Source organism: Nicotiana tabacum, chromosome 13, assembly GCF_000715075.1.
Source record: "Nicotiana tabacum cultivar K326 chromosome 13, ASM71507v2, whole genome shotgun sequence".
Taxonomy (NCBI): domain Eukaryota; kingdom Viridiplantae; phylum Streptophyta; class Magnoliopsida; order Solanales; family Solanaceae; genus Nicotiana; species Nicotiana tabacum.
In genome coordinates, this window is record NC_134092.1 from 37,795,147 (window position 1) to 37,821,814 (window position 26,668).

The 26,668-nt window shown below is 38.0% G+C and overlaps 4 protein-coding genes across 5 annotated transcripts; 1 reads left to right on the top strand and 3 right to left on the bottom strand.

Moving 5' to 3' along the window:
• Positions 1-93: 93 nt before the first annotated feature.
• Positions 94-986, bottom strand: LOC107768475 (uncharacterized). Its single transcript, XM_016587604.1, has 3 exons — positions 755-986; positions 519-575; positions 94-476 (listed from the first exon to the last, which is right to left on the bottom strand). The coding sequence occupies exons 1-3, from the start codon at positions 984-986 to the stop codon at positions 94-96; spliced, it is 672 nt and encodes a 223-aa protein (XP_016443090.1).
• A 164-nt stretch (positions 987-1,150) lies between these two features.
• Positions 1,151-2,231, bottom strand: LOC107768476 (uncharacterized). The gene is made up of 2 exons (XM_016587605.1): positions 1,443-2,231; positions 1,151-1,351 (listed from the first exon to the last, which is right to left on the bottom strand). Exons 1-2 carry the CDS (start codon positions 2,229-2,231, stop codon positions 1,151-1,153), a joined length of 990 nt encoding a protein of 329 aa, XP_016443091.1.
• Positions 2,232-5,659: 3,428 nt separating this feature from the next.
• Positions 5,660-7,679, top strand: LOC107768473 (uncharacterized). Of its 2 annotated transcripts, none has more exons than XM_016587602.2 (4): positions 5,660-5,902; positions 6,373-6,454; positions 7,068-7,226; positions 7,425-7,679. In XM_016587602.2, exons 1-4 carry the CDS (start codon positions 5,708-5,710, stop codon positions 7,490-7,492), a joined length of 504 nt encoding a protein of 167 aa, XP_016443088.2. In that variant the 5' UTR covers positions 5,660-5,707; the 3' UTR covers positions 7,493-7,679. The 2 variants fall into 2 exon arrangements, with proteins under 2 accessions (XP_016443088.2, XP_016443087.2); XM_016587601.2 differs by having other exon boundaries at positions 5,664-5,902; positions 7,419-7,679.
• Positions 7,680-7,850: 171 nt separating this feature from the next.
• Positions 7,851-23,152, bottom strand: LOC107768472 (thymidylate kinase). The gene is made up of 6 exons (XM_016587599.2): positions 22,946-23,152; positions 10,420-10,758; positions 9,329-9,440; positions 9,191-9,250; positions 8,763-8,867; positions 7,851-8,348 (listed from the first exon to the last, which is right to left on the bottom strand). The coding sequence occupies exons 1-6, from the start codon at positions 22,981-22,983 to the stop codon at positions 8,232-8,234; spliced, it is 771 nt and encodes a 256-aa protein (XP_016443085.1). The 5' UTR covers positions 22,984-23,152; the 3' UTR covers positions 7,851-8,231.
• Between the last annotated feature and the right edge of the window lie 3,516 nt (positions 23,153-26,668).

A 26,668-nucleotide genomic window follows, 5' to 3' on the forward strand; every position in this document is an offset into this window, starting at 1 on the left:
CCCATTTGACCCATAATGAGTCCTTACTCTGAGTTAGCTACCACAACAGTTTCCCAACTGAAGCTTTATTCCAGCTTCTGCATCCCTTGATGTTCAGGCCACCATTTTTCTTAGAAAACATATCTTCTCCCAGACAACTAATGGTACTCTTCTCTTATCTTCTGAACTACCCCATAAGTAATCTCGACATCTTTTATCAACTTCCTTTAAGACACTCTGATGTAAAATAAACACTGAACCCCAGAAGCTGTATATTGAAAATAAAACTGCAGTTATCACTTGAAGCCTTCCTGTATATGACAACTTCTTTGCATAGGTTACATTGATTCTGTGAGTGATCTTCTCTATCAGTTGTTGGCACTCCAGCTTACTCCACTTCTTAGGTGACAAAGGAAGGCCAAGGTACCTAATAGGAAAAGAGCCCTCTGAGAACCCTGTTGCAGCCAACAATCTCTCCTTAATTTGATGAGTTACCCCTGCCATGAATATGTTAGATTAGTCCATGTTGGCTATCAGACCTGACACCTCACTAAAATGCTTTAGTGCTTCCATTACTCTATCAGATCTCTCTTCACCTTTGAACCATTAAATCATCAGCAAAAATGAGATGGTTCAGCTTCAAATGTTTACACATTGGATGGTACTTGAAGTCTGGAAGTTCACCCATCATGCCTACATGTTCTGGAGAGGTATTCCATGACCAACACAAACAGTAAAGGTGACATTGGATCACCTTATCGAAGTCCCATCTGACCTTCAAAATATCCATGTTGTTCACCATTAACAGTGATTGAGAATTTTGGTAAAGTCACACAAGCCATAATCAATTGAACAAATTTTTCTGGAAATTCATAGCCAAGCAGAATCTCTTCTAAGAACTCCCAACTGACCATATCATAATCTTTCCGAAGGTCAATTTTTATTAGGCATCTAGGTGATGTCTTTCCTGTTATAGTGCCTAAGCAAGTCATGGCAAATGAGCACATTGTGTATCATGGATCTACCATGCATAAATATTGATTGATTGTCTGCTACTAAGTAGTTTACAACATCTTTCAGCTTACTGTAAACCACCTTTGAAATATATATGTATAAGACATTACAGCATGCAATTGGTCTGAATTGGATGGCATACTCAGGATCAGTTACCTTAGGAATTAGAGCAATGTTGGTGGAAAATCTGCTTTAACAATCTTCCATTCCTGAAGAAATCCAGAATAGCCTCAGTAATATCACTGCCTAGAATGTGCCATGAAGCTTTAAAGAACCCACTGCTATACCCATCAGGGCCTGGACTTTTATTGTTATCAATTTGGAATAATGCCTTCTTGACTTCCCTTTCCTCAATAGGCTGCAATAATTCCAGTTGTAATATTGTTGTCAGTAAGAGACCATTTTGTATGAAGCCTTTGAATGCTCTCCTTCTAATACTAGCCTTTTGCCCAAGCAACTCTTGATAGTAGTTCAGGAACAGATCTACAATTACTCCAGGTTCTGTCTGACATACCCCCTTTGTCATCTTTCAATTGAATAGTAGCTAACTTGAGTCTTTTGTGTCTTATTATTGAATAAAAGTACCCTGTGTTGTCATCTCCTAACCTTAACCATGTAGCTTTACTTTTCTGCTGTAGTAACATTTCACCAAGGTATGATGATTCTCTAAACTTCTGATATTTCTCATGTTCTTCCTGTTGAAGGTCAGGGTTACTAGGACCAGTCTGCAACATCTCATGCATCTGCTTTAAGGCTTGTCTATCAACTTTAGCTGTTTGTTCAATATTGCAGAAGTATTGACTGTTAAGTTCACTAAGCTTCCTTTTCAGTAGTTTCAGCTTTTTAACAATCTGAAACATTTTGCATCCTTCTATAGGTGTTCTCCATAAATCTGCTACAATCTGATTAAACTGAGAGTGTTGTGCCCAAGCATTGTAGTACTTGAATGATCTTTTGACCCTAGGAGCATCATCTGATAGAGTTATCTTTATAGGACAGTGGTCACTTATACCCTCAGGTAGGAGCTTGGCTTTACATGATGGCATAAGGTCTAACCATTCCCCATTATTGAAAGTCCAGTCTATTTTAGAATATATTCTTAGCCCACAATGTCTATCATTCCAAGTATATTTACTGTGATGGTAAGGTAGTTCTAAGAATCCACATTCTCTCATGCAATTGTTAAAGTCTGCTACTTCTGCCCATGTAACTGGATTACCCCCTATCCTGTCTTCCATATTTAAAACTAAATTGAAGTCATCTGTAATTTGCCAAGGCAACTTGCATTCTGAGTTTTATTCAAGTAACCAACTCCATAAGCTCTTCTTCCCTTAGTGTTAAATGCATACACAAAGGTGATAGCAAACTGAGTTTGGAGAGGGATATAATAAACTTCACATGTTATTCCCTATGCAGTGATACTTTTTGGATTAACTCTGTAGTACTTTGGCCTCCAAGTAACCCATATTCTCTCATTATAATGAGCCTCCAAATTAGTGATATATTTCTATCCACTAAATAGTTTTCCTGCTGCTTTCTCAATTCTATCCTTCTTTATTTTTGTTTCTAATAATCCTATCATTCCAACTTTTTCATTATTGCAAAGGAGTTTAGTCTCCGTTTGCTTATTAGGGGCATTTAGCCCCTTCACATTCCAAGAAAGAATATTAACCATCCCCTAACAAAGGAATGGATTGGCCTCCCACTTTTGCCACTGGAACCATCTCTTTTGTCTTACTAATTCCTGGTTTATCAAGTGCCTTAAAGGAATTTGCACTAGCAACCTGCTGAGAGCCTATGATATGAGCTTTCCATGTCTTCAAAGGAGTGATCCAGCCTGCATTCTTATTGTTGTCTTTGTTTGCAGATTGCACTGCCTTTTTGTCATGATTTCTATTCTGCTTATCCTCTTCTTTCTTCTTCTAGTTGTCACCCTGCACCCTTTCCTCCTGTATTTTTTCAGCAAGTTTTGGAGGGTTCTTTTTCCTACAATCATCCTTAGAGTGTCCATACTTTTTACAATAGTTGTCTGAGTGTTGGTTTTCAATCGTAGAGAACTTTCTGTTCAACCACAACCCTTTTTTCATTTCTGAATAGCACTACATCTGGAAGGTCTGCCTTCATGTCTACCTCCACTAACAGTCTAGCAAAACTAAGTCCCACCTTCTTCTCAGTGTTTTGGTCCACCATCATTGGTTTTCCTACTAGACTTCCTATTTTACTCAACCTTTATGGACTCCAATACTTCAATTCTAGGCCTGGAAGTTTGATCCATATTGGGACTGTGTATAATTCCTCTCTTGTGAACTCTATGTCAGGGTTCCATTTCTTCACAATAAACTGCTTATTGTCGAAGTGATATATCCCCCTTGTATAGCTTCACTCATACCAATAGCACTAACAAATTTAACAAGTACAATTCCATTTTTCAGCATCACTATTTTGTTCAAACTATGCTTTGCCCATAGCCTCTGTATATATCCCTTCATAACCGAAAAAGAGGGAAAAGCTCCTCAGACATAGCAGACAACAGAGTTCTTCCAAAATTCTACTTCAGTTGCAATATCCTCTGTATCAATTTCTATAATAGTTTACTTACCATGTTTAATTGGGGATACGTATTCCAATTTGAATCCAGCATTTGATATCTTCGAGATATCAAAGTTGTCCCAAATTGAGTTCGTCTTCTCTGTTCTCTCCTCCTCTTCGACTTGATCAGCCCACGATTTCTTCTCACTGCTCGATGATTCACTGGGAGGTTCATTAATGACTTCCTCCCATTGCTGCTGAACAATTGCATGTTGCTTTTGTGCCTCACTTTTCCTTGTTACTGTTTCATTAGATTTTCCCCCAATTTGGACAGCAATTGGGGTTTGAGCAGAACTTTGAGTGTTCTTCTGTCCTCTCTGAAATAGCGAAGAGGAAGCTTAAGCCATTAGTAGCTTCTGTGATGGTACACACGCTCTTTTCCCATGGCAGGCTCACGTTAGTTATCATGCGACGTGAGAGAATGAGCCATGCGCAGAAGCTTTTCCTTATTAACAACATAGTTATTTCTCTAATTTTGTGTCACAAATTAAATAAAGGAATTTCCAAAAGGGATAGCTCAGTAACTACGAGGTCATAATTCTGACCATAGTGCATGAATTCAACTCTAAATAACTACTCCCTTCGTTTCAATTTATATGAACTTAGTTAATTGGGTATGGAGTTTAAGGGGGGAAAACTCAGAACTTATGGTATAAAATAAGACACATATATTTTGTGTGGCTATAATTATTGTGTAAAGCCGAGTTTATCTCTTAACCTTTATAGTTTGGGAAAGGATACCCCTGCACCTTTTGAATAGGTAAGGAAACCCCTTATGTATTCTTTTTTCTGATTAGGTTTTCTCTTTCTTCTTTTTCTTCTTTTTCTTCTTTTTTTTTCCCCAAAAAAACTATTACCCATAAATGTAAAAAGTCAAAACAATCCTTTTTAGAAGAAATATTATTTTGGCACTAGAAAATAGTTTTGGCTATATTCTTGTAAAATTTTGGTTGCACAAATTAGAGTAATTTATTTTTAAGTGAAATCTTGGATTAGTGACTTTGGAATCTTGGGAAAACCTAAACTGCTAGACAAACTTTTCAAGGTAAGTTACTTTCTTTAGAGTCATTGAAAATAGATTGAAAATCTTGGATTAATGATATTGTATTCTATGATTGTGTGACTCACTTTTGCTTGTTTGATTTTCAGTAAAGAATGGCTATAGTTAGCTTTCATCTAGAAGGAGCAACAACGCAGAAGATTGTCTTAAGGATTTTAGTCATGCTTCTACATTTAATCATGCTTAGTTAATGTGTAGAAAAAATTCAATGATAAATAAAGCGTTATTTTTTCAAAAAAAAAAAGGAGAAGAAAAAGAAAGCTTAATCCGGAAAAATGCATAAGGGGATTCCCTTTTCCATCCAAAAGGTGAGGGGAGTATCCTTTCCCAAGCTATAAAGATTAAGGGGGTAAAATGAGTTTTACTCTAAACCATTATATAAAGATAAGTTATTTCTAAATATGAAAAGGAATTATTCTTTTTTGGTACAAACTAAAACGGAAATAGTTTCACATAAATTGAAACGGATAAAGTATTGGCTTTCTCTTTCATTTATAACTATCATATCAATTAACATCACCTCCATATTAATTGACATGAGCTAAATAATTGGTTTATTTTCTTTAGAAAATCCTTTAAGCTACTCTTTCATTATACACTTCTACTGTGATTCTTCCCCTGTATCAAATTAGAACACCTCGATCTTCAATTAGTTAGAGTTGGCTCCATGAATCTTTGAAATCTTGGTAAGACTTATTTATTTTACCATATTCTTCGTAATTAGATATACTCTAGGATATGGTTCACTTTTTCTTTTACTACGACATATTTAAATATTTAGAAAAAAAATAATTTGCAAGCTTACCATTTTACCATTATGAGATAATTTATAACTACATATACGTTTATGATTTATTTTAAAAAGAATTATTCTATTTTAAACTTCTACCCATCCCATTTCGAGTATACTTTATGAAACCTACACTACATAGAGAGAGTAATCACTTAAACGTACAAAATTAAATTAAATTTTTTAGGAAAATATGAGTTTAGAAAAAGTTGTCATTTTTATTCATGTTAGTTATGTGAAAGAAACCAATTGTGACCACAAAAGAAAAAAGGCAAATGCTATCGAACTCTGTGTTAGGGAATGCCGCAAAATCCAGAGTAGGAACAAGAAGAGATGAAGTATACATAGCAGTTGTGCCGTTGAGAGCGACAAAAGGGCCAGCCCAGTTGCTCATGTCCACTGCTTACTCTCTCAATTTATGGGATTTGCAGCATTTCATGGTTATCGTCAATCCCAATTCCTCCTCTCAGGTTTCTCCTCTTGCATTTTATCCTCAAAATATAGACTTTTGCAGACCCAAATTCCAAGATTACCTTTTTCTTTTCAATCAGAAGGTTTTCGATTTGGGGTAGTTTGGTTTGATTGTATAGTCCCAGTATAAAATCCCTTACAGGCTGCATAAGAAAAAATAATAAATGCATCGTTTGGTTGGCGGTATTGAGTTATGGAGGAATATATGTATTATTTTATACAGGATAAAACGTAAAATAAAAATACTGAGGATTGAACAATCTAAAGAAAAAAATACTATGCCCTTTTGACGTAAGTAATTCATGTATAATAGTCTTTTCGTTCATGACAACCCATTCATTATTTATTACCTTAGTGAGTGGGCACGAATCTGGACTAATCGAGCTAGGAGTTTCAGATACCCAATGATTAAACTGAAAAAGAAAGAAAAGACAGAAGTATTAACAGGTTACTAATTTATGTGTTGTAGGCATTAGTGTATGATTTCCAACCTCAAGATCCTGAAAACATAGCTGTTGCTGTTGCAGCTCTATCCGGCAGAAATGTACCAGGTGAAACCTTTTAGCACTTCGAACTTTTCTGTGGCTCTGGCCTCCATCCAGCTTACTCTAAAACTATATTTTACACTATACAAGATGCTTATGCAACTGTTTTCTAAAATGCTGTGGAAATGGCTGGAAACCTTTTCATCTTAACTTTGCAGCTTATCTGAAGGATAAACAAGTTCAAACTTTTAATCCTTTTGGACATTGAATCAGCATCATGTCCAAACTCTATCTCTCTTCGGAACTGACAGACCATCATAGGGATCAATTTCTAGTCGCACTTCATATTAAGTCTGCGAAGCTTCTGCGTGTAATTTACTTCAGATTGAGCCGACATCCATATTTCTCAAGGACTGCGTACAAATTACCCTCCCCAGACCCCGCATGTGGGATTTCATTGGGTTGTTGTTGTTGTTGTTGAGCCGACATCCATATGGTCATCATTCAATAGGAAATGAGCACTTTAAACTTTTATCATCAATGTTTTATGGAAGTAAAACAAGCTTTTGCCGTCTCTTAACCATTATAAGTTCATATATCTGTGGTTTTAAGTTTGATTGGTAGTGTTGTCAACATCATCTCCTACGTAATTCATGTCTCCAAGTTTATACCATGTCAGGAGTTGTTCGTATGAGGACTCTGAAGAAGCTGCCAACAAGGAAGTGCTGGTTTGCTGGCTACTCCGAGAGTGATGCAATAGATGCGGCAAACAAATTCAACGAAGGGTGGGAAACTGACTTGAGGATCAACCATCATGACTGCAGAAACTATGCAAATGGTAATTCTCTTCAGTAAAGAAATGCAACACTGAATTATATTTGCCTTTGGTTATAACCAAAATTGGAAAGATGCAGTATAAGTTGTTTGCCCTATACATGCTAAATGCATATTTATTTGCAGTCATTACACATGTCGTTGAGTAAAACTTCCTTTTCATTCGTTAATTCTTTGCTAACTGACTACTTGAAAGGACTAGTGGAATATCTCACTGGAACGAAAGCAGTGGTGGAGCACCTAAGAAGCAGCAGCGTAGGCAAGAGTTGAGATGTAAAGGACTGAAGCATCATACTAGTATATGTCATAGATGTGTAGATTAAGTCATCTAAGTAAACCTTTTAACACTTTACCAGCCAATAGAAGTTCTGCAAATATATATTCACCTGAACTGTAGAGCTGTGGTGTATAAATTTCCAAATGCTTGAGAGCAATAATTGTGACTTTGACAGAGTGATACAGTTGTGTCATGGTGACATGTTCAAGGCATGGAAATAGCTTAATTCTTTGCGTAAGTGCAAGGGATACCGTATATGTCCACTCTATAAACTGTATGCACACCAGCCGGGAGCACTTGGTGCACAGGATAAGCCCTTTTAACAGCAAATGTTATCCATCTTGTTACTTCCGGTAAAACTTTGATGTGAATATATAGTTTGAAGGGAAAAAGCATATGGTAATTAGACGGATTGTTCGACTGACAATTGATAATGATCCCTGGTTGACAATTGTTCGACGGATCAAGAAAGAAATTTTGGCTTCAACATCATCAAAACATGCAAATTTGAATCGACAGAAGAAGGTGACTCCATAATATCAAGACTTATTCCAGATACACACACTCCAAAAGATGTGGAGAGCAAGCTGGTACACAGGGATCTATAAGACAAAATACTTCCACAGTTACAAGGGAATGTCTAAGAAGATAAATATATGCCAAACTCAAACTAAAAGGAGACCATGTTACAGAGGGACTTGCACATTCATGGCCATATTCAGCACACTAGACCTACGATGACCGTAATTGAGACAATAGTTTCCCTTTTTGGCATATCGTGATAGAGTCTAATACAATTTCTCTGAGCTTTTCCTCTATATCTTCAACAGGAAGGGTTGCATCAATAACCTACAATACAGCAAAGACAACATTAAAAAAAAAACAGTTATTGCCCCAGCTTTGGATGTGATGCTTATACGAGCAGCTATACAAGGTTAATCTGTTATCTTGTAAATGAAAGTAATTAATGTATCAAAAGCTTCAAAGAATATAAGATCAGAGTCTTCACTAATAGGATATAATCAATTCACATAGCATAAGTTAATAAGGTGTAATATAATGCTTTTATATTAACCTTAATAACCATACTCATGTAATGGATACAAAAAAATTGATAGGAAACGTCCAAACAAACTCAAAGAGTACTGAAGTAAAACTAAAAAGTTAGTATCAATGTTTAATATCATATCACTTGCTACATAACCTTTTATTAAACCATCATTTGTTGTTGCACCTAGAAGAAAACAAAGGAAGGAAAACTACCTTCCACGAGGAATCATGAAGAGTCAAATAAGACTTGGCAACCTTTTTTTGAAACTCAAGCTGCTCATATCTCTCACCTCCATAACCTCCTCTCTCTGCGGCTTTCTGGTTATTTTCAAGACCAAATCATCAATATCCACAATCAAATCACTACAGGAGCATATCTTTCATATAATAAAATGACTGATGAAAAAGAATATATATTTACAAGTGAAGCAATGGTAACCTGCAAACAACTGGAAATATAAACCGATATAGCAATAGGCTTTATCCTGGATTAGAAATGAACATATCTGACAGGACCAGAGATTGCTTAAGAAATCCACATCCATCCAGATTTAGACTTCAGTTGTGGAAATTTCAATTCACAGACTATCTCCTAAACATAAGGCGAGCGAAGAAAAACAAGACTAGATAATGAAAACTACCTCAGGTGATATGTCAAGGTATACAACCAGATCCGGAGCTAACAACCCTATCTCTGGAGCCTGCGGTAAAAGATCTCATTGCTAAAACTGATTTGAGAAACCAAATAGCAATGTTGAGGAAGTAAGACTCGATGTTACCTTACACCATTCAATATCAAGTCCCTTGGCAGATGAGAATGCTACTCCAGAATAAGAATAGCGATCAACAATGAGAGTAGTTCCACTCCTCAGCTTATCCTCCATTAACATTCTGCAGAATGGGAAAGCAAAATTAGAACTATCTGAATGCACCAGCTTAACAACACTGAGCTGATCTGACTGAAAATTCCTACAGAAACAATTGGAAGTGGAAGTAAAACTGTTCGCAAACAAAACAGGTAAATCTTTCTGTTAAATGACAATAAAATTCAATGCAATATTGTTAAAGAAAATGAAGACTGGTACTTAAATAGATACCAAGATAATAAGTTTTATTGTTTTGGTTGAAGCCTTATGTTGAAGACAAGACTATTGGCAGGGAATAGATAAAAAAGCAAGCAAAAGGTCATTAACACTTCCATTTTGGTTAGAAGATCATACCATACTCAAAAAAGGTACATGATTAATTGCGAGGGAAGGAAAGTCAAAGAAAATCTTTCAACAATCTACGGGAATTTTTTCTCCTCCACTGCGGACTCTAGCCAGATTCCAGCTGGCACACAGGTTGCAAACTCGGGGGAGTATGAACACGCCCCTTACCCTCCTCCCAACTTAAATACCAAGTTTTATCCTTGGCAGAGTTAACACGTGACATGCGCCTAAGCCACATATCACTTGCTGGGTCCTTTTTACTAAACCAAAACCCTAAAGCAACAACCTAAGATAGTTGAAGAACACAAATGCATATTATAAATGCTCGTCTGTTAATGCCATACTTTCCTGGAAAAAATGACAATCTATGCAGAGAGCTTGTCAAGTAGCTATTTTAAATAGATAGTAGCAGAGAGAACGTCAACACCACTTGGTTCATCTTTCGATGTTATACAGAGATAATTTTAGCTCTCTGTCAAAAACTGAAACATCTGCTTATTAGTTCGAAACTAGCACGGAAAGAATATGAGAATAATTCACGAGTAGCTGGCCTGCATTTCCACACATGTCCTCTAGTGACATCACAGTTTGAGTCTGACAAATTTCTAAATGATTTACTGCGGTTCAAAACAAGGGAATCGCCAAACTAATGGGCACACCTCTTCTCCCAACGATTTGCACTGAATAGAAGATGGATCGCATGGTCATCCAAATGCGACTGGTTAGCAAGATAAGAAGAAATCATTTGCCCAACACCTGTATTTCTGTCAGGAAATCTCCATGATTCAACTGAATATCCTTGCTCATCAAGGTACTTGTATAGTCTGCTAGATTGTGAAGTCTTCCCACAGCGGTCAAGCCCTTCTAAAACAATTAAGGCACCTCTTGAACTGCTGTTTTCTTTGTTTTCCATATGAATATTTCTTGAAGGCTTGAAAGTTAACTTCAAATTCAAACTAGACTTCAATGAACCCTGAGCCGCTACTACACCAAATTTTCTGGGAAAAACAGAAACTGTATTAGCACAAAGCTTTCGCAACCAAACAAGTTTACTCCACTTCTTTAATTGTCTGGTATAAATAAAAAATATGACATACTACATAAATAAGTCCAATGACATATAGGGCAAAACTGTGAAGTTCTGATACGTATCTGCATGTAATAACCACAGTTAGTGGAGTAATCATAGTTAAATTCCATAGTTAAATGATAAGGAGTAGTCGAGTAAGTAGTTAAAACTGTTAGTTGAAGGTTGTTAGAAGAGGCACGTGTGGGTCATGTAACTTCCAGAAGTTAGTTATAACTAACTAACTGCACATCACGTGGATTCACCTATATAGCTCACAAAACCTTCCTTTTGTACTCAGCTATTGTTGTGAAGATTAATAACAATCTCTCTTCTCTATTCTCTCAAATCGATCGAGCTTCATTAAGCTCTTGGAACCACTGTTCAAGAGTAGTTCTTCTCGTTACTCTTTAGGTGTTCCTTCTTTTTAATTCCAGAATTTCTGGTGCGTATCATTGGTATCAGAGCAGTGATTCCTTGGCTGCGATAATGGGTGATCATAGCACGCGAATGGCAGAATTACGCAAGGATGTTGATAGCCTCAAAGGCTCTGTAGATTCTGTAGTTCACACAGTTGCAGAATTGAGTACTTCAGTGGAAGCAAAATTTGTCCAAGCATTGGAAGAGATTAAGAAGATGATGCTTGTCAATGGAGAGAACCACGTGCAGAATGAACCAGTAATAGATAGAGGTGAAGAAGTTCTGAGAAATCGCACAGAGAATCGAGTAGCCAGAGCTGTCGAACATCAACCTCCCTTTAGGAATTATCAAGTGGATGTGGCCATCTCTAAATTTGATGGAACTGGGCTGAAGGATTGGCTCTATAAGTGTGAGCAGTTCTTCGATGTAGGCGAGACTCCTGAAGATTTAAAGGTGAAGTTGGCTTCTTGTAAACTTGAAGGCCGAGCTCTTCAATGGAATCAAGGATTCATGAAATCAAGGGTTACAAGAGAGTGGCCTCGCCGGGGGAGTATGTAGGGTGTCTCTATTCCAGATTTGAAGCAGAGTTGTTTGACGATCCAATGGGAGATTTCAAAGACCTAAGGCAGGTAACAACTGTTCAAGAATACATTGACCTTTTTGATGAATTGTTTAATAGAGTAGAATTGCAAGATGAATATGTTGTTAGTTGCTTCATAAGGGGACTGAAGTTCGAAATTGGACTGCCTGTTAAAATGTTGAATCCTAGATCCTTAGCCAAAGCCATTAGCCTAGCAAGAATTCAGGAACAAACTTTAGAAATCCAAAAACATGTTTTCTTTTCAACACCTATTTTGCCAAACCCCAGAAATAATCCTAGAAACTTTCCAGTGAAACCATCTTCTTCTCACTTTGGATCAAACCAGTCTCTCACCCAACCCTCTGCTCAAATCTTTCCAAAACACCAACACCCTTATCCCAATAATCCTAAACTACCCTACAAAAATGCTAAACTCTTAACTCATGCTGAAATGGATGAGAGGAGTAAAGGATTATGTTTTAACTGTGATGAGAAGTACACTCAAGGCCACATCTGCAAGAGAAGACAATTGTTTTCCATGGAAGTGGATGAGGGCATTGAACCAGTAGAGTTGGATGAAGAAGTGATGTTGGATCCTGCAGAATTACTAACCATGATAGCACAAGGTTTAAAAACTGATTTTGAAGGTTCCATCCTACCCCATGTATCTGTGCATGCTATGAATGGTATTCATGATTTTAGAACCATGAGAGTGACAGTCTCTATTAAGGGAAAAGCAGTACACGTACTTATTGATACTGGCAGCACCCACAATTTCTTGGATCTCAATACTGCCAAGAGATTGGGATGTGCTTTGACTGCCATCTCAACATTTGCAGTTTCAGTAGCTGATGGCAATAAGGTACACAGTCACTATGTGTGCAAGAAATTGATATGGAAAATGCAGGGCGTTTCCTTTGATTCAGACATGTTAGTGCTGCCTATTGGAGGGTGTAACATGGAGCTAGGAATTCAATGGTTGATCACACTTGGAGATATCATGTGGAATTTTAGGAAGCTCAAGATGGAGTTCACTATCATGGGCCAAAAGATATCTTTGAGAGGCATCCAACCTCCTGTTGCTAAGCTAATCCAATCTGGCAAGATGGATAAGTTGCTAGCTAAACCTGCAGAGTTATGTATGATATCAGTAGAAATTCTAACAGAAGAATCAGCAGAGGAAGGTGCCAGCTTGTTCTCTTTGGAAGGTCAGTTGGAGACTCAAAGTGAACCTACAGATCTGCAGCTTGTACTACAGAAATATAATGATTTGTTTGAAGAGCCCAGCAAACTTCCTCCTTCTAGGATGCATGATCATAAGATTATCCTGAAGGAAAGCACTTCCCCAATTAACAAGAGACCTTATAGGTATCCAACCATCCAGAAGAATGAAATAGAGAAAATGGTGGATGAGATGTTAGGTTCTAGTGTAATCAGACATAGCACCAGCCCTTATTCCTCACCAATTGTGATGGTAAAAAAGAAAGATGACACATGGAGGATGTGTGTGGATTACAGGGAATTGAATGATTGCACAGTGAAGGACAAGTTCTCAATCCCTGTCATTGGGGAACTATTAGATGAACTGCATGCAGCTAAGTATTTTTCTAAGCTAGGCCTTAGATTTGGATACCACCAAATCAGAATGTATGAGCCTGACATTCCAAAAACTGCTTTTAGAACTCACCATGGCCACTATGAGTTCGTGGTCATGCCCTTTGGCCTAACTAATGCACCCTCAACATTCCAAAGCCTAATGAACCAGATATTTCATGACTTCCTTAGAAAATCAGTCTTGGTTTTCTTTGATGACATTCTTATATACAGTTCTAGCTGGGCAGATCACCTAATTCACCTTGAGAAAGCTTTTCAAGTATTGAGATCACATGTGCTCTATGTTAAGAAAAGCAAGTGTGCTTTTGGAGTGAAACAAATAGATTACTTGGGCCATGTAATCTCTGCAGAGGGAGTTGCTATAGACAATTAGAAGGTGGAAGCAGTAGTGAACTGGCCTCAACCAACTACCCTAAAGAGCTCGAGGGGTTTCTTAGGTCTCACCGGGTATTACAGAAGGTTTATAAGAGGGTATGGTATTATTGCAAGACCCTTGCATAATCTGCTGAAACAAGGTAATTTCAATTGGAATTCTGCTGCCACTCAAGCAGTTGAAGACTTGAAAAAGGCACTCACTACAGCACCTGTTCTGGCACTACCTGATTTGAACAAAGAATTTATAGTAGAAACTGATGCTTCTGGTTCTGGCATTGGGGTAGTACTAGCTCAAGATTGCAGACTTATAACAAAGCATTGTCAGCCTATGAGAGGGAGTTGCTGGCATTGGTCACTGCAGTCCAAAAATAGAGACCTTACCTACTGGGGAGACACTTTGTAATCAAGACTGACCACCACCAGTCTCAAGTATCTTCTAGAACAGAAAATTACCACCCCCAGCCAACAAAAATGATAATCAAACTATTAGGTTATGATTACACCATCTGAAGTTGTCAACCGATGTTTGGAATGCTACTTGAGGTGTATGACCTTTGATAAACCAAAGGAATGGCCACATTGGTTGCCTCTTGCAAAATTGTGGTACAACACCACCTTTCACTCAGCTACCAATATGACTCCATATGAGGTTGTTTATGGTCAGAAACCACCTCCTCTACTTCCTTATTACCAACCTTTTGATTCCCAGCTGGATGTGATTGACAGGAGCTTGCATGCAAGAGAAGCCACATTAAGAGCTTTAAAGGCACACCTGGAGAAAGCTCAGCACAGAATGAAAGTGCAAGCAGACAAGGGCAGAACTGATAGAAACTATCAAGGTGGTAAATGGGTCTTTATCAAGTTACAACCTTACAGTCAGCTCTCCTTAGAGAACCATTCTTATCAGAAATTACCTGCTAAGTTCTTTGGGCCCTTCCAGATCATTGCCAAAGTAGGACAGGTGGCCTACACTCTAGCTCTACCTCCACACTCTAAGATCCATCCAACTTTCCATGTTTCACTGCTCAAGAAAAAGCTGGGAGCTCACACTGCTTCTGTGACATTGACTGTGATCCATTCTGACTCAGGCATGTCCTGCTAGAACGTGAAGCAATAGAAGGTTGGCCAAGAAGCATGGCAAGTGTCACGGGCGTGGTTTCTGTCCGTCGAAACCTGCCTGTGCGGCAGTCAAGTCGCTCACTTGACTTCAGCCTTCTCACAACACTCGGCCAAAATTACAGCAACTTTGGACTTAGAATAATTTCGGGCAGCTTCGGCGTAGTAAGTCTTTTGAACTGATTTAGGCAACAAATGAAAAGTAAGGCAACGGTAAATTTACAAGAACACAAGGCACAATTTACAGGAATTTCTTCCCAACTTTGTATTTAACTCGAGCATACAAAGAAACTCAAACTCAAGTACAACCCGTGTACAAAAATGAAGATCACTCTTGGCCCTCACAAGACTACTCTTAGCCTTAGGTGTTTTCACTCTTGAAAACAGACTTAGAAACCCTTTCCTAAGTTAAACATGCACTCTTACACGTTTTTGGGACTCTTTTAAGACTACTCTTAGTCTTAGATCTCAAGACTCCTCTCTCTTGTCTCTTGATCACGAAAATGCCCCATATATATAGATATATGGGACTGTCACTGGCAGATTTGAAGGGGCAACTTACAAAGGGGCAACTCATTCTAGTGCTTGTCCCACTTCAAGCACTAAATCAGCACTTAACCATTTAATGGGGCACTCACCCACGAAATGGCCCTCTTCAGCACTTACTCTGTTTTGTGGAGCAGTCATCCCTCTTTGTGGAGCACTTAGCCCTTTGGTGGATCATTGGCCCCACCACCCACTGAAACAAGCCTGCCACACAGCATTGCTAAATCTGTTATAACTTGTAGTTGACATCCCCCAACTACTTGGGCCTTTGCCCACACGAAATAATAGATACAAGCACTATACAGACATGAGTACAAGTCATTACAAAAACATAAACGCCCTCTACTTTGGCATGTGCACTACATGTGCCCATTTCACTTAGTCAGTTGTTGCACGCCCAAGGCTGGCATTGTGCCCAGCCTTGGCGCCTTTTGACATTGCTCCGCACCAATGCCTTGTACGCAACCTGCTGCCCATGATTTTGCCGCACACGCCGGACACTCTTGTCGCACGCACATTGCCTTAGCCGCGTTTCTGCCTTGTCTTTGTCAATACTTGTCTTACCCGTGCCATTGCTTGTCTTTTGCCTCACATAGCCTTGCCTTAGCTATTGAGACTCCTCGCTATCATTCCGCGCTATCTTGATTTAGCTTAGCCTGTACTTGGCGCTACCACAAACCGAATCGCCCGTACCTTTGTCTTTGGCGCGCATGCTTTGCCATGCCGCACCAATTTGCCCACACTGCCTCGTCAAGCATTTGCCAAGCTGCTTTGCCTCTTCAAAGCCTTGGTCCTCGCTTGCCCATTTCTCTTTTGCCTTGGTGCTATCTCGCGCACCTTAGCTTGGCAACACTCTTGCTGCCCTTGACAACGCTCTCATTGCCAAGTAAATCCCAAAGAGGCGGAGGGCTAACAAACCACCCGCACCCTTTGAAACTCGACGTCCTCGATTAACTCAACCTATGAGTCCTAAGGGGTTGACAATCAACGCCCCTCGGTCTCCTCTGTTCTCAGCCACAATTGCATTGACACCCGACATTTGTTTGTCGCCGGTCATTGCCTCCAATGCAGCCCTCCTATCTGCGGCAGTCATAGCATTCAACACTGCCTTCTTTGGGAAGTCTCTTGCTCGATGTGGCCCATCACAAAGGAAACAGCCACTGAACCTGCCCTTCTCTTTGCTATTGGAAGTTCCAGCCTCCTGTTTTCCCTTCCCCTTGTCTTCATTAGCATTGTTATTTTCACTCTTCTTCCACTCCCTTGCTTTGTCCTTCTTTCCGTCGTTGGACTTAGAAGTAGAAGAATCTTCTCCCAAGTGAAAATCATCCAATGCATCAGTCGTAATCACGGCACTTGCGAGGTTTTGTATATTCTGCCTATGCAATTCCAATTGTGCCCACTGTTGCAGCCCACTCATGAAGTTGTGCAATTTGTCTTCTTCCGACATATTGCTTATACTCAGCATCAAAGAAATGAATTCTTTGACATAAGCTCTCACTGATCCGGTATGCTTCAACCTTTTCAGTTTGTCCCGAGTAATCCAGGACGTATTGTTTGGAAGGAATTGATCCTTCAACTCCTTTCTGAGTCGCTCCCACGACTCGATCTTTGGTCGGCCCAGGCTTTCATCTTCGGCTACACGGGTGCGCCACCATAACTTAGCATCTTCACTCAAATACATGCTAGTCAAGGTTACCTTCTCTTTTACGTCTTTCACACGAATAGCCTGAAAGTACTGCTCCATATCCCAAAAAATTCTCCAACTCGCATGCACTTCTTGCACCTCCAAATGCCTTTGGTTCAGGAATTTTTACATGGAGACGATCAACACCACGTTGAGCAGCATCCTCACCCACAGCACATCGTTAGCACCACTGTCTCGCATTTCAAGTTCCCATTCTCTTGACTCAGCCTTGCTAATTCCGCCTCAAGGTTGGCAAGCCTTGTCATGAGGGTCTCAATTTCGTCACCTTCGGGGGCATTCCCAATCAATGCCTCCAATTTTGTTAGCCTCTCCCGCAGTTCAACATTACTACCAGCCATGTTTTCGAACAAGACCACTAGATTTGCTACTGCTCGTCGTGCCTCCGTCACGAACTTGCACTGCTCTGCACTGCTCCCAATTCAGAGTAGCTCTCGATCAGCTCTGATACCAGTTGTATCAGAGTGGTTCTGCTTCGGCTCTGATACCAGTTGTCACAGGCGTGGTTTCTGTCCGTCGAAACCTGCTTGTGCGGCAGAAGTGACTCGATTAATTAGGCCAATAGTATCACTACACAAAATAATAGATACAAGCACTATACAGACATGAGTACAAGTCATTACAAAAACATAAACGCCCTCTACTTTGGCATGTGCACTACATGTGCCCATTTCACTTAGTCAGTTGTTGCACGCCGAAGGCTGGCATTGCGCCCAGCCTTGGCGCCTTTTGACATTGCTCCGCACCAATGCCTTGTCCGCAACCTGCTGCCCATGATTTTGACGCACACACCCGACACTCTTGTCACACGCACATTGCCTTAGTCGCGTTTCTGCCTTGTCTTTGTCAATACTTGTCTTACCCGTGCCATTGCTTGTCTTTTGCCTCACATAGCCTTGCCTTAGCTATTGAGACTCCTCGTTATCATTCCGCACTATCTTGATTTAGCTTAGCCTGTACTTGGCGCTACCACAAACCGAATCACCCGTACCTTTGTCTTTGGCGCGCATGCTTTGCCATGCCGCACCAATTTGCCCACACTGCCTCATCAAGCCTTTGCCAAGCTGCTTTGCCTCTCTCAAAGCCTTGGTCCTCGCTTGCCCATTTCTCTTTTGCCTTAGTGCTATCTCGCGCACCTTAACTTGGCAACACTCTTGCTGCCCTTGACAACGCTCTCATTGCCAAGTAAATCCCAAAGAGGCGGAGGGCTAACAGCAAGGCATGTAACGACCCGACCGGTCGTTTTGAGCTCTAACGCGTCGTTCAGCGGTTTGAGGCCCTGAGCAGATCACTTCAGGTATTATGACTTGTACGCGTGATCGGAATTTAATTTCAGGAAGTTCGGGGTTGATTTGGAAAGAAAATTCTAATTTTGGAAGCCTTAAGTTGGAGAAATTGACTAAAGTGTGATTTTTGAGTAAACGACCTCGGAATCGGGATTTGAAGATTCCAACAAGTTCGTATGATGATTTTGGACTTGGGCGTATGTCCGGATCGGGTTTTGAATGACCCGGGGGCGTTTCGGCGCCTATTATGGAAGTTGAAATTTTGGAAGAATTTCATGAAAATTGGGTTGAGGTGTATTTCAATGTTATCGATGTCTGTTTGGGATTCCGAGCTGGGAATAGCTCTGTATGGTGATTCTGATATTGAGAGCACGTCCGGAAGTGGATTTGGAGGTCCGTAGGTCATTTCGAAGTCATTTGGCGAAAGTTAGAAATTTGAAGGTTTTGGAAAGTTTGACCAGGAGTGGACTTTTTGATATCGGGATCGGATTCCAATTCCAAGAGTTGGAGTAGGTCCGTAATTTCAAATGTGACTTGTGTGCAAAATTTGAGGTCAATCGGACGTGATTTGATAGGTTTTGACATCGATTGTAGAAGTTGAAGTTTCAAAGTTCACTAAGTTTGAATTGGAGGGTGATTCGTATTTTTAGCGTTGTTTGATGTGATTTAAAGGCTCGACTAAGTTCGTGATGTGTTTTGGGACATGTTGGTATATTTGGTTGAGGTCCCGAGGGCCTCGGGTGGATTCCGGATGGTTAACGGATCGAGTTTGGACTTGAATGAAATGTTGAGGCAGCTGATACCTGGTGCAATCGCACCTGCGTGAAAAGGGCCGCAGGTGCGAGCTCGCAGGTGCGAGCCACGAGTCACAGGTGCGAAGGAGAGGAGGCTGGTCATCAACCGCAAGTGCGGAATATTTGGGCGCACCTGCGAAGGTGCAGGTGCGAAGTGGGCAACGCAGGAGCGGGCGATGGGCGCAGGTGCAACGCATGGACCGCAGAAGCGGACGCGCAGATGCGGACGCGTAGATGCGCTACATGGAGCGCAGATGCGGGATCATTGGGCTGAGCTTGAACAGCACCTGCGACGGAATTTCCGCAGGTGCGAAGATCGCTGGGCAGTGAGGTTTTATAAAACGGGGTTTTGGCTCATTTTCACTTCATTTCGTCCATGGGAGCCAATTATGGAGTACCTTTGGAGTGCTGCTTCATCAACTATAATGGGGTAAGTGATTTCTTCACATTGTGAGTTAAATACATGGTTTTTACATGGATTCAAGCATGAAAATTTGTAGAAATTTGGGATTTTGAAGAAAAATCTAGAAATTGGTATTCTTGGATTTTGATCACAAATTTGGGCATGAAATTGAAAATAAATTATATATTTGAGTTCGTAGTGCTATGGGTAGTGTTTGTCTTCGAAAATTTTCGGAATCCGGGCACGTGGGGTTTGCTTTATCGACTTTTCGAGTGGAGTTGAAAATTGTTATAAATTGATTATCTATGAGTATTAGAGTATATTTGATTGGGTTGCATCTTAATTGACTGGTTTGGACCGACGGGCATCGGTTTGAGGTGTTAGAGAGGCTTTGGAGCCGATTATGGAATTTCGGAGTGAGGTAAGTCTCTTGTCTAACTCTGTGAGAGGGAAATTACCCCTAGGTGATATGTTTGATGTGTGCTACTTGTTGTGGGGACTACGTACGCGCGAGGTGACGAGAGCCCGTACGTAGCTACATTCATGTTATTGTCCGGGTAGACTTAAGTTCACATCATGCAACAGTTGTACTATTTGAGTAGTCTCTCGCTTATTAATTCCCCTGCTTTACATTCTATTTGAGACTAGACTTGCTATTGTAGAGACTTCACGGGTTCATGATTAGCCATCAGATAATATTCCTCCTCTTACGGCATGGCTCCGGTATATATATATATTTCATGGAAAGGTTTTCATTAAATAAATTATAACTCACACGTTTATTCGTGAGTGGGGTCAAGGACCCATCAAAGTTTCTTATTCTTATAGGATCGGGTCGTTCGACTCGACAGGATTATGTATTTCACTTCTTATGGGATCAGGCCGTTCGCATCGGCAGGGATTATGTATTTCACTTCTTATGGGATCGGGTCGTTCGCCTTGGCAGGAATTTGTATTTTACTTCTTATGGGATCGGGCCGTTCGCCTCGGTAGGATTTATGTACCACACTCTCATGGGAGCGGGCCGTTCGCCTCGGCAGGTTAATTGATTATCATATGGTTCGGGCCATTCGACCCTCGGCAATGCACAATTTTATTATTATATTGGATCGGGCCGTACGCCTCAGCATTTCCTATATCACATTCCCATGAAATCATGCGTAAAACTTGGCAAGAAGCCAGTGTATCTGTAAATTCCGGATATGAATTATGGTAGCCACTTGATGAGTTTCACTATACCTATATATATGCTCCGGTTAAGGAGGGAATTTCTAATGAAGAGCTTGAGTTCCTCGTAAAGAGAGGGGATTTCACGTGATCTATATTTGTCTATTTCACTTACTTACTCTGCCTCATATTTGCTACCTCTTTATTGTACCTCATGTTGTTGGACCACTGGTGAGTGTCGATGTCGACCCCTCGTCACTATTTCTATGGGGTTAGACTAGATACTTACTGGGTACACGTTGCTTACGTACTCATACTACACTTGCTGCACATTTTTGTACATGTACATATATGTCTAGAGGCCATGTGAGAGCAGAGGCGTGTATACATGCAGGGACCTAGTGAGCTGCATTCCATTTGTTGACCCGCAGCCAACAGAGTCTCCTTCAGAGTATTTACATTTTTCCTGTACAATTTGTATTTCGGACAGCTGTTGTATTTTATTTTATATTCCTAGTTAATGCTCATACACTTGTGACACCGAGTTTTGGGATAATTATGGGTTGTTCTGTATTGAATTTGTTAAAAGTATTATTATTTACTCTGTAAATCCTCATTCTTTACTATTTAAATTGAAGGAAAATATGATTTCAAAAATATTAAAAATGAGAACCCAATTAAGCAATTATTGTTGGCTTGCTTGACAGTGGTGTCCGGCGCCATCACGACCCTTATGGTCGTGACAAGGCAATAGCACAAGTCCTTGTCAAATGGATGAATGTTGCACTAGAGGACAACACTTGTGAGGATCTACAAGATTTCAAGCTCAAGTTTCCACTTTTTAATCCTTGAGGACAAGGATTGTCTAAAAGAGGGGGGTATTGATACGTATCTGAATGTAATAACCACAATTAATGGAGTAATCATAGTTAAATTCCATAGTTAAATGATAAGGAGTAGTCTAGTTAGTAGTTAAAACTGTTAGTTGAGGGTTGTTAGAAGAGGCACATGTGGGTCATATGATTTCAGAAGTTAGTTATAACTAACTAACTACACATCACGTGGATTCACCTATATAGCTCACAAAACCTTCCTTTTGTACTCAGCTATTGTTGTGAAGATTAGTAACAATCTCTCTTTTCTATTCTCTCAAATCGATCGAGCTTCATTAAGCTCTTGGAACCATTGTTCAAGAGTAGTTCTTCTCGTTACTCTTTAGGTGTTCCTTCTTCTTTTAATTCCAAAATTTCTGGGTCATATCAAGTTCCCATCATTTAGCTTAATCCCATTAATCTACAACTCTAACATGTAAAATTCTACATGGTATAGGAAAACATGCAGACACTATTGTAATATGCTTTAGCATTTAGCTTAACGTCATTTTGTTTTTTTGGATCAATTAGCTTAACGTCATTAAAACTACAACTCTAACATGGAGACACATAGTATTGGAAAACATGCAGATAATAATGTAATATGCTCTTAGTGGGTCTATTTATGACGATTGATTGTAGTGTCCGGGTTAGATTTTGCACATCTCGACTATTCCACTGAGTACCTACTCTTAGTGGAATTCTTTCAAGCAAACTATGCGTTGCATCCATTACGTGAATTTCCGTCTAGATAAAGACATAAATGTATGTACGGTTATACGTTGCTTATTAGAATCTCGTACTTCTCGCTATGAAGTTCATTTACGCAATAATACTACTCCTTCCGTGCCATATAATGTTTGCATTGTTCTACATTTTTAAAACCTGTGGTTTTAAAACAAGTCATACATATTTGTGTGACTATAAATCATCTCATTAAGGGTAAAATAAAAATTTTAAAGTTCAATTAGTTTTAAATATAGAAATGAGTTTTTTTGGGCAGATTAAAAAGAAAAGCGGTCACATAATTTGAGACAGTGGTAGTAATAGTAAAGTAGCTAAATGGCAATTGGTAAAGAAATTTTGAATGGACAAAGGACAAAGACAAGTCATCAAACAAATCAAAGAAAAACCTGCAGCGGATCATACAGTTTCTACGGACCAAACAAAACTGGGATCGATCAATGAACATCCAGGTATAAAATGTTCACTGAATTAAGAAATTGAGCGTTGAGGAAACTTACAAAGCCTTGCTGATGGTGAAATTGCAGGCATATCTCATCTCGCCATTAAACCTACTATTCAATTTTGCGAAATCTATCGCTCCTCGTGTTTTTGTCGCCGAAATTTCCCGCGCAGCGTCTCAATTTGTTCGGGCGTCTAGGGTTTTTATATGAAGGGTCAAAAGTAGCCTTCCCTCCAAGTTATGAAACTTGTAATTTGCAAATGTCACCTCCACAGTGATTAAGAATCATACTTATACCCTTCAAACCTTTGAGTGTTTTCATTCCAAACTTTTTAGTGGTAGAATTTTCTTACTTGATTTTTATAACAGAGTGAGTTTGCTTTATTGATAAGCACTCTCCACTAACTTTGTTAGTTGAGGATGGAGTTATTAGATTGAGCAAGTCGAGGGTCTGTCGGAATCAGGCTCCTACCCCAGACTAGGGTAAGTTCTACGTACACACTACCCTCACAGACCCCACTAGTGAGATTATATTGGGTTATTGTTGTTGTTGTTGTTGTTGTTTATACATATATAAAGAATAAGGATTTTTAACTCCATGAGACTTTATTTGCTTCTCACTTTTTCTCTTTCAACTATTTTTTACTAAAATAGTAAAATAAAAAAAATTAACCGGCAATAATTATATGACAAAGATAAACATTCCTAAACAAAGTTCTAAGTACCAGTAGTTTTCTACTTTATCTTCAAATGTCTTGATGATTTATCCACATATTATTAAGTATGATGAAATGAATGTCACCTTTTCATTAATTGACTTGCAGTTGATTTGTAACATTCCTTTCCTTTAGTATCCTCTTAATTGAAGAGTTAATATCAATTAACTAAATCCTTGTCTCTCAATCAACCTACTTAAGAAGTTATTAGAACGGTAGCCTTAGCTCAAATTTTTACTCTGCATTATTATGTAAATCAAACTTTATGTATTTCACGGGAAAGCATTGGAATTGGAATTAAAATTGAATTTGAAATTAGAAGTCTATATAAAGTCATTCAAATAATTATCCGATGTTATTTTACAAGGAAATTAGTATTTAATTGATATGCCTCCTTTCTATAATTTGATAGTTTTTTATTTTATTCAAAAAATGTGCAACTCTTTGATAAGATGATTAAAGAGTGAAAATTTTGTATCCTACAAATTTTTAACGCCATTACTAATAAATATCACATATATAAGTAAAGTTACAGAAAGGCATAAGAAAGTATTAAGCATAGAGTTTAGATTAATAAATAAAACTTGGATAGACATAAAGTAAAATTTTAATTGATTATAAAGTTTTAAATATTAGGACTTCTTAGATAGTTTAAATAATATAGAATTTAATATACAAATTTGTAGTTAATTTTAAAGTTTTAAATATTAGAAAATAACTACTTAACAATTCTGTCCAATATGAAATTTATTTTTAAAGGGTAAAAAAGAAGGTCAATATATCATATTGTAATTTCATACTCTTACAATAGTAAAATAAAATAAGAATTCATTACTTCAGTCATTATCGTATTTGTAACCTTTTTTTTTACCAACTTCAATGTTAAAAAACTTACTTAATGTTTGTAAAAGTAAATTCATTTTGTATCTATGAACAAACTAACTTGTTCTTGAGCATAACATTATTAATGTTAAAACGAAACTCTCTAAACAAAAGGAAAGTCGAAATTTGTGCAGTCTAATAATTATTGTTGTACTTAAATAGAGCTAATCTTTAGAAAATTTTAGAGGTCAAATGCCAAAGTAAATAATATTAAAATTTTTTAGTTCTTACATAATTCAAATAAGGAAGGATAATATAATATAAAAAATTTTAGCAGTTGATTTCAAAGTCCTAAATATTAGAAAAATATTTTTAAAATTGTGGGAATTCTTATGTATTTTAAATAAGAAAAAATTTAATAAGAGTCCTAATTATTAGAAAAGTAAATTAAATTATAATTTTATCCAATATAAAATTTATTTGTAAAGGGTAAAAAAAGTGAACAACATTCCACTTAAGGGTTTCGTGCTTTTAATATAGGTATAGATTACCATAGAGTGGGCATCACCAAATTATTTGTTCTATATGGCCTTCTTGAGACCACTTTTTAGATTATGTCACAGTTAGTCCAATGGATCAAATCATAATTTAAAAGATTTTTTATAATGTAAGTCAATTATAAAAACATATTAACAAGATTTTTGATTATTTCAAAAAGTTATCCTAGAATTTGATATTAGGTTGTGTATTTACATTTTTATACGTAAATTCTTTAGATTTAATAGTAGAATTTAAATGGGAATCTACAACCTTTATATAAACCAAACCTAAACGAAAGAAACCTAACGAAAACAAATTAATTACGAAGTAAATAAGGAAAGAATTTATTTTAAGTAAAGTCTCATTCGGTTTTATATTCCTAAATATTAGGAGTTTTTTACATAGTTCAAATAATGAAGAATTTAATAACCAAAATTTTAGTTAATTTTAAAATAATAAATATTAGGAAAATAATTTAATTGTAATTTTGTCCAATAAGAAATCTACTTTTAAGGGGTAAAAAAGGCGAACGGCATTTCGTTAAAGGTCTTGGTGCTTTTAATATAGTATATAGGTATATAGATTATATAAGAACTATGAATTTTTTACCGAAGTGGTTTGCCTTTTTATCCTTTAAATATATGTTTCATACTAAATAAAGTTATTATTATTATTTAATTATTTTTCTATTATTAATGACTTTTAAATCAACTAAAATTTTAGTTATTAAATCCTTTCTTATTGAATTTTATAAAATCCCTAATATTTAGGAACTTAATTCATCTAAAGATTTTATATCGTTACCAATATGTAAAATGTACGATTCATTTAATAGTCAATGGCACTAATGATTCTACGAACACAAAAATCTAAAAGTAAAATTTCATATCAATCTTGTTACGCTTTGATAATATAATTCTTATTGGATGAAATTAATTATAATTACACTTGAATGTTTAAACTTATGGATGAGCTAATATGAAGAATTTGAATCAACCAAAAATAGACTATTTCCTTTCATGTTGACAATAAATAATTAAGTGTTTAAATTAACTAATTAGCAGAAGAATTTAATTTAATTAATTTCAGTGATACCAAATTTAAGGATGATGTATATTTTCGTACTTGGTTTCAGACTTAGCCTTATCTATGATATTATTGAATATGTTTACACTTATGATATTTATGTATATTAGTGGATTTATTTAAGGATTTGGGATTATTGGTTCGCCTAGCGTGCATATTAGGTGTCATCGTGGCCGTTGGTGGTTTTGGGTCGTGACAATCAGAGGAAATATGCACTGAAGTTGATTGCAGAAATAGGGCTTGGTGATGCTAAACCTGCAGGCACACTACTAAAGGCAAATGTAAAGCCTACTTCTGCTGAGTATGACACATCTGAACTAGAAGACAAGTTGCTGGAAGATTCAAGGAAATATCAGAGATTGGTGGGAAGGCTACTCTATCTCACCATGAATAAGTTGATATTTGCATATGTGGTACATGTTCTTAGTCAATTCATGCATAAACCAAAGCAATCACATATAGAGGTTGCATTAGGAGTGGTGAGGTACATCAAATTTGCACTAGGTCTTGGACTGTTGATGCCTTCTGAGAGGTCAATAAGTCTAGAAGCATTCTTTGGCACAAATTAAGGTAGTTGCCTACAGATTAGAAGACATGCTATCTTGTCAAATTTGGAG

What these genes read in the sequence shown, in the direction of transcription:
- LOC107768475 (XM_016587604.1), bottom strand. Translation starts at nt 986, where the DNA reads ATGTGCTCATTTGCCATGACTTGCTTAGGCACTATAACAGGAAAGACA. An exon ending in ACAACATGGATATTTTGAAG is followed by an intron (nt 576 to 754) that starts GTCAGATGGGAC and finishes AATGGTTCAAAG; the next exon opens with GTGAAGAGAGATCTGATAGA. An exon ending in GCATTTTAGTGAGGTGTCAG is followed by an intron (nt 477 to 518) that starts GTCTGATAGCCA and finishes TATTCATGGCAG; the next exon opens with GGGTAACTCATCAAATTAAG.
- LOC107768476 (XM_016587605.1), bottom strand. Translation starts at nt 2,231, where the DNA reads ATGGAAGACAGGATAGGGGGTAATCCAGTTACATGGGCAGAAGTAGCA. An exon ending in TACTATCAAGAGTTGCTTGG is followed by an intron (nt 1,352 to 1,442) that starts GCAAAAGGCTAG and finishes GAATTATTGCAG; the next exon opens with CCTATTGAGGAAAGGGAAGT.
- LOC107768473 (XM_016587601.2), top strand. Translation starts at nt 5,708, where the DNA reads ATGCTATCGAACTCTGTGTTAGGGAATGCCGCAAAATCCAGAGTAGGA. An exon ending in ATCCGGCAGAAATGTACCAG is followed by an intron (nt 6,455 to 7,067) that starts GTGAAACCTTTT and finishes ATACCATGTCAG; the next exon opens with GAGTTGTTCGTATGAGGACT. An exon ending in CTGCAGAAACTATGCAAATG is followed by an intron (nt 7,227 to 7,418) that starts GTAATTCTCTTC and finishes ACTACTTGAAAG; the next exon opens with GACTAGTGGAATATCTCACT.
- LOC107768472 (XM_016587599.2), bottom strand. Translation starts at nt 22,983, where the DNA reads ATGAGATATGCCTGCAATTTCACCATCAGCAAGGCTTT. An exon ending in GCAAATCGTTGGGAGAAGAG is followed by an intron (nt 9,441 to 10,419) that starts GTGTGCCCATTA and finishes CCCATTCTGCAG; the next exon opens with AATGTTAATGGAGGATAAGC. An exon ending in TTCATGATTCCTCGTGGAAG is followed by an intron (nt 8,349 to 8,762) that starts GTAGTTTTCCTT and finishes GCTGTATTGTAG; the next exon opens with GTTATTGATGCAACCCTTCC.